Genomic DNA, 6,786 nt, shown 5'->3' on the forward strand with positions numbered 1-6,786 from the left:
CACCCAATCACATTTATGACTTCTACATCAGTACATGTGGAATGTTGTTCTGTATCATTGCATATTTGTTTAACCAAGCTAATATTTCATCTGCCTCGTTGGAGTGATAATGTGATGAGAACAAACTGAAATTACTGAAAATGATCAACCCATTCATTTCTGATCAAAGAGCTAGCTGAGGGATTTAGACTTTTTTTAAAGCACACAAGGATTCATTCTCTTTTCTAAACATTAGATTTTGCAGAGAGAAAAGAATATCTCCACTTTAGGCAAAAACATCTTTTGGCACCACAGGATTCACTTACAAGTTTCAACTTTCTGTCCTTGAGAAGAGCTGGTAGAATTTGCTACGGAAATCACTTTGCTTCCACAGGCTTTTTGCATCCTCTGCTTCGTTTGCCTTTCTAAGAACTCAGTGTAGAAGATCTTGCTTTCTCCAAGTCAGACAATCATCCCAAAATCCTAAGGAAATGGACTTCTCTGGCTGTGCTTTAGTAAAGAAAGCGAATGCAACTGTATACCGCCACAGGGAGACAGAGTTCAACAGTTCCTCAAATTTGGATGACACATCTTTGTACTGTTTGCTGGAGGAAGGGCCTCTCAACCCATCAGGCAAAAACATGAAGATGTTTTTAATCCCTCCAGTTGTCTGCCTCGTGGCAGGTGTCCTCATCATTCCTACCATCTTGTTTGTGATCTTCTCTAGGTTTAGCATCCGTCGGGAAACAAGGTACATGCTGCTGGGAAATGCTCTGCTTTCTGATCTGATATACCTTTTGTTCTACACCCTGTCAGCTGCTCTCAATGCAGCATATGTACATCTCCCAAAGGAAGCTTGTGTCCTCCTATTATTTTTGCTGGCAGTGGCTTACTGTGGAGGATTGTTCACAGCTGCTGCAATAGTCTTGGACACGTACATAGCTATTCTGTTTCCTTTGCGCTACATCGCTATTTTGCCTCCTTCACGAACTAAAAAAATTATTGTATTACTATGGATGTGTTCTGGGGCTTTCCCTGGAATTTTCTTCTTGGTGCTATCGAGCACTCACAGCTTTGTGCCCTATGTCCTGGAAACGTGCTTGGTTCCAGTAATACTAATATTAACTCTGAATGGGACTGATGCTATGAAACTCTGTTTCTGGCTTTCTACCACGGTTATCTTTCTCTGCCTGTCTCTAATATTTTGTTGCTATGCTATTCTGTATTTTAAAACCAAACAATCGGGTATATGGGAGAGCATCTGCTCCAGAGCCAGTGTAACGTTCTTAATGCACAACACTGTGTTATTTTTTTACTTCTTTCCACTCTTGGCCCTTTTTGTAGAATCATTCTTGTGCTTTAACGTTGTCATCAGACTGCAGACAGGAATCTGGGTCTCCCTGACAGTCTGCAATGTCCTGATGATTCTGCCTAAAGTTTTGTTCCCTTTTCTGTATGGGCTTCGGTACAGAGAGATCTCAGCATCTCTCAAATCCATCGTCAGAAGGAAGCATCTTCACCTGGTGTCACCTGCTCCATCACCATCCTGAGCCAACGCAGAGCACAGCCACAGCAGAGGAGTTGTCCTTACCTTGTTAGCATGCAAGCCTGACGGAAATTACTCAGCTTCCGAAGAAGAAGTGATCTGAAGAAGTAATCAACCCATGTCAGAGAAGACATGGATTGATCACTCTGCCTCCTTGGTGCCAGAAGGCCACAGATCTTTCATCACATCACAGCTGAGAATACAGCGAATGCTACCCTGGATGAAGTTCTAAGCTTTGTTCTGATGTGGGAGGGCAGTATCTTTTGGAGGAGATACTGAATCAAGATCATTTTCACCCACCTGTGGCAGATGCCTTTCTGGAAAATAGAAAATGAAAAATAGATGGTGCAAAGCAATGGGGTGCAAAGTAAAGGGGGTAACCACAGGTCTCTTGACAGCGTCACCTACAGCAGATCCTTAACCAAATGTGCTGTGAACACAACAGCTATTTCTTTCACTCACAGTGTAGTCTTGCAAGATTGGTAGCCAATGTCCTATTCTTTAAAACATACACTCAGAGGTGCCTCTGGAAACTGCTGGACTCGGTGAAACACTGTGCTTCATCTTGTGCAGTGTGCTAGCATATTAGCTGCCTTACCGATTCTGTCTGACAATCTGCAAAACACTGAATTTTTATAAAATCTCAGTCTGATGGGAAGTCAGTGTCTGTTGGGCAGTCCAGCACGACACTGTCAGGGAGTAACAGAGATGGGCTGCTCAGTGAGGGAAAATGGGAGCAGTGGGTGGCAGTCCCTCCCTGCAGGGTGCAGTCCCGCTGTGCCCGTGCCGGGTGAGCCGGGCGGGTGGCCGCAGGGAGCCTGTGTCAGCCCAGAGCCCTGATTCCCTGCTGGGTCCGTACTGATGCACCCAGGCCAAGGCTGAGCCCAGCAGCTGGGGCAGCAGGGCAGGAGCAGCGAGGTGTGAGGCTGGGTACAAGTGTACCCATAGCATGGCTCAGACATGGCTCGGGGTGAGGGACTAAGCACAAACACTGTCCCCAAGTCCCTCCTGAGGCATTTCCCAGGCCTGTCTCACATAGATCTTCTCCAGCAGCATGATCCCAGGTTACAGCCGCACCATATCAGAGCTGGTGTTGGGCACCTGCCACCAAACCCCTAGGAAGGTCAGGAGGAGAGGCTGCAGCAGAGCCTGTTGATGTACTCAGGGGCAAGAAAGATGATATCTTGTAAGAGTATTTTAGTTTTTCCAGATCAGCCACCTACCTACAGAAGATGAGTGAAACGTATTTCTGATCTTTAAAGAAATGAAAATTTCATTAGACATAAATGTCAGTGTGGGAAATTTAAATTGCAGTGCTGTTCCTTGGACTTCAGAAATGAGCTTTTGTATTTCTAAAGATAATATTTTTAAAATTTGTTCTTTTTATACAAAAATACATTGGACTTAAAAAAAAAAAGGCATTAGAAAATGGCCCTTGATTTCACCCTGTGCAATATTTTGCTTGTGTGCAGACTATCTCCACCTCCTGTTTGCTTAAAGCAATACACAGAAAGTGCTGAATGTGGCTTTTGGGTATTTCACACTCATCTGAAGAATTCCCCTAAGTGTGAGCCAGGAGGAGATCGGTGTCTGGTTGCATGAGATGGTTTTTGACAATGAAGCCTGTTTGAGAGGTTCCTGCGTATCTCTTTCGCTCCTCATTCCCAAACTGCTTATTAACTCTCCTCACATTTTAGTGTCTGCTCTCTCCAGTTTGCTGATATAACTGCTTCTGGGGTTGCAGGTTAAAAATAACCCTCCAGAGAGAAGTGGTGTTTTCATTTTAACTGAGATTATCCCAGCGATCTGTTTTATAGCATGTTCTGCAAACAGCTGTGTCAGCACAACTGAGGGGGTAACAAATTCCAGTTCAGAGGTGGGAATGGGCAGGGACATCTTAGAGGCTTTGCTTCTAAGGGACACTTCTTATGTAAAAGCGTCTTTAAGGTAAAGTTGTTGCAGGTGAATGAACTGTATTATTGTGTATTTGCTTTAACCATGGTTCTGTGCTTCCCCTATTTTGACCCAAAGGAACTTTAAATTCCTGAGCAATGGCTTTGTTTTCCAGAAAAAAACCCACATTTCTTCTCAGTCCTCTTCAATAAAAAAATAGGACCTAAAAGTTGCTTTTTACTGGCTGCTTTTGTTTTTCTCCAAGATTAATGTACCGTAGACACTCTGCACACAAGCTATGTTTGTATAAAGACTTTAGTTTCAGCCTAGAAGACTTTCGTTTCAGCCTATAACAGGGCTCTTCCATAACACTAGGAAGGATGAGGAAAATGTCTGTATACTAGATCAGGTGCTTTCTGCTCAATCCCTTTAGCATGTGGTATGATCAAGAATGGAAGAGGTACTGATGACTCCCCAGGCCACTTGTATCCTGGGTCAAATCTTTATGCCAATGCCTGTTGGCAAAGATGCTGATAACTTACAGGTTGTTTTGTTCATGCAAGATTCTTTCAAGCTTTATTACCTGAAGTTTACCTATATTGTAAATTTTCATGCTAAGTAGCAAAGATAACTGTAAATGGTATAAAGTAAGGTAGTTCTATATACAGCCATAGGTGACTTTGAGTAATAGGCTGCAGATTAATAGTATTTGATCTTCCTGCTAACCTTTGTCAATTATGAAGTTAATCTCCAGGACAGGCTTGGATAGGATTATATTGCCAATTCTGTAACTTTTTCTTACATACACATCCCTTGGATATATTTAGAGACAGCTAGAAGTTTGGCGACACAAAGGAGGACACTGAAAGAAAGAGGAAGTGAATTGGTGATCGTGGCAAGTTTATGTATGTATGAAATCTGTCTACAGTGATATCATAAGGACCAAGCAAAGAAAACACTGCTTTGTGGAAATGACCTTCTAAGAAAGATGAATAAAATAATCTTATTCATGTCCTTAAAATTGTTCCCTAAAATGGGTGTTTGCCTAACAAAGGTTTTAGTTGAACTGAAATTAGTTAAGTTGAACGGAATTCTAAAAAGGTCATTGCATTGCAAGTTTATGATATTTTATTAATCTACTTTAAGGTGGTTTAACATTAGATAGGTAAGTTTTTCTTAAGTGACTGCTTGCAGACAACTTCTTACCATGGAATATTACTGTGCTGTTTGGTACAAAAGCAGTATGTTACAGCATGCATAGAAGAAACACACCATACACCTGAATCACTTGCTTTTGGGGATTTCCCCAGTCTATCTGAATAGGACCAAAGGAGTCACCAGGGCAACATCACAAGCACTAGGTTCCTCTAATTCTTTTCCTAAATGTCTTGAGTTTCATCTTAAAGATAGTTAGGCTTCTTTATTTGCTAGAACCTCATGGCTGTAGTGATTAGCTACCTTGTAAGGATGTCTCCAGATAAGCTCTGGAAATTCAAACTGAGACTATTTACCCAGCTATTGACCTCTCCGAGGTCACATAAGTGAAATTCTTGGATGTCACTGTGCCTGCCCAGCATTTTAATTTAAAGTGTAATGGAGACCAGTTGACTTTAACATGTGATTTGGCAGCTGGGGGCAGTAATCCTTTAACAAATTGCAATAGCATGAATCACTAACGGTATTCTAATTTATAGCCTAAATATATTCCTGGTCAGTTTTTCCCCTCTTTTCTTATGCCAACATTGTCACTTTGCTTACCACTGCTCTCTTCCCTCTCTCAGTTGGATTTACAGTGCAGTTGACTGCTGTCTGTTACCTGCAGACTGAAGGGAGTCAGACCTCATTCCAGGGGCTGGGTCTGTGCCATGCAGCACCGGAGAAATAATTAAATCTGCAGTTAAATCTGTGCCTCAAATGAGATCAGTTTCAGTGTCACGAGATACGGAGAATCTCCAGGCAGGTAAACAAGCACACAGCTTTGGTTTTGGGGTTTAGTTCATTTGCAACGATTTGAGTAATTATTCAGTAAAACTAATTAACCTCCTGCAGTTTTAGTAATTAATATTAGAGTGTCTACTCCTGCTCCATCAGTTGGCTGTGCCATTTTCAAAGGGAAGTTTAATATAGTAATAGGTCAGAAGGAAACTGGCGTTTGCCTGGTTGCACTCGAGGCAGCCCCGAGAACCCCGGGGCTGCATCCCAGCGCTGGGGAACAGCACCGGCTGCCCCCGAGACAGGTCACGCAGCTCCCGCAGGGAGTCGTCTGCTCTTTGCTTCGCTGGTTTCTGGTTTTGTACACCAACACACTGTATGTCCTTTGGACAGAAACTGTGACTGTGGCCATTCCCTGTGGGAGGTAGGTATGTATGACAAATGAGAGAGAATCCAAGATAGGAAAAGGAAATTACAAGTTTCCTTGAAACTTGATTTCTGTTGTCTCCTGTCTCCACCCTCACCTCGCTGCTGGTAACTGAGGGCACAGCACTGCTAGTTCTTGCCATTTTTTTCCAAGCCTCGTGGTTTTTGGCATCTTCATAAAACCACTGATGCTGAATGTTTTTGTTTTTCAATATGCTTCTAGTCCTTCAGATTGCAACATGAGTCTGAAAGGTACAAAGAGAAGGGAGGCAAGTAAAAACAACTCTTCATGAACTCCTGTTGAAACGTCAGAATTTTTGAGAGACTCCCATGAGTTAGGAGAGGGAAAGGAGCCAAGCTGTGGTTCTGCCATCTCGTGTTTGTCAGTGAGGGGTGGTCTGGCTCGTGCTTGCCCAAGGTCTGCAGATGTGGGTGGGGAACTGCCACAGGAGAGACAAGAGGCTGTTTTCTGTCTCTGCTACTTGGAGTTAAGAGTTTGTATTTAGAAGTTTATTTGGACATTTTTCCAACTCAGCAGGTTATTTTTTCCCAAGGAAAAAAATTTGAGTTTTGCTACTGACATCGCAGGGGGAAAATCAGCAACCAGCTCCTGAGGGCTACTGGTTTTTAGGACGATCCCCAGTAAGGAGAACTGGTCAGCTTCAGCAGCCGCTATCATTAGTTTTGACAACAGGTAAAGATACAGAAGTGCAGCTCCTCAAGGGGAAAGGGAGACCACCCCCATTCATCCACCTTCTCTGCCCCTGTATACCAGCCAGCACTGCTTGTAACTGTTCTTCACGAAAACCTTTTGAAACGAAATACTCCTTTTAGAGGGCATTTCTTCATGTGCCGCACCCTGCAGAACGACAGGAGCATTAAGAAGGAAGAGGACGAATTTAAAAAATAGTTGAAAATGGAAGGACTGTGGGAAGATTAGAGTAAGAAAATGTGGGGATTGGCTGGAATTACAGAAGTGAGTTTCGATGCATGGGGAAATTGCAGAAGAG

At 43.0% G+C, this 6,786-nt stretch overlaps 1 protein-coding gene across 1 annotated transcript; it reads left to right on the top strand.

Moving 5' to 3' along the window:
• Positions 1-470: 470 nt before the first annotated feature.
• GPR148 (G protein-coupled receptor 148) lies at positions 471-1,529 on the top strand. The gene has a single exon (XM_075157614.1). The coding sequence runs from the start codon at positions 471-473 to the stop codon at positions 1,527-1,529; it is 1,059 nt and encodes a 352-aa protein (XP_075013715.1).
• The last annotated feature ends 5,257 nt before the right edge of the window (positions 1,530-6,786 follow it).

The sequence above is a fragment of the Calonectris borealis genome, chromosome 9 (assembly GCF_964195595.1).
Source record: "Calonectris borealis chromosome 9, bCalBor7.hap1.2, whole genome shotgun sequence".
NCBI classification, from domain to species: Eukaryota; Metazoa; Chordata; class Aves; order Procellariiformes; family Procellariidae; genus Calonectris; species Calonectris borealis.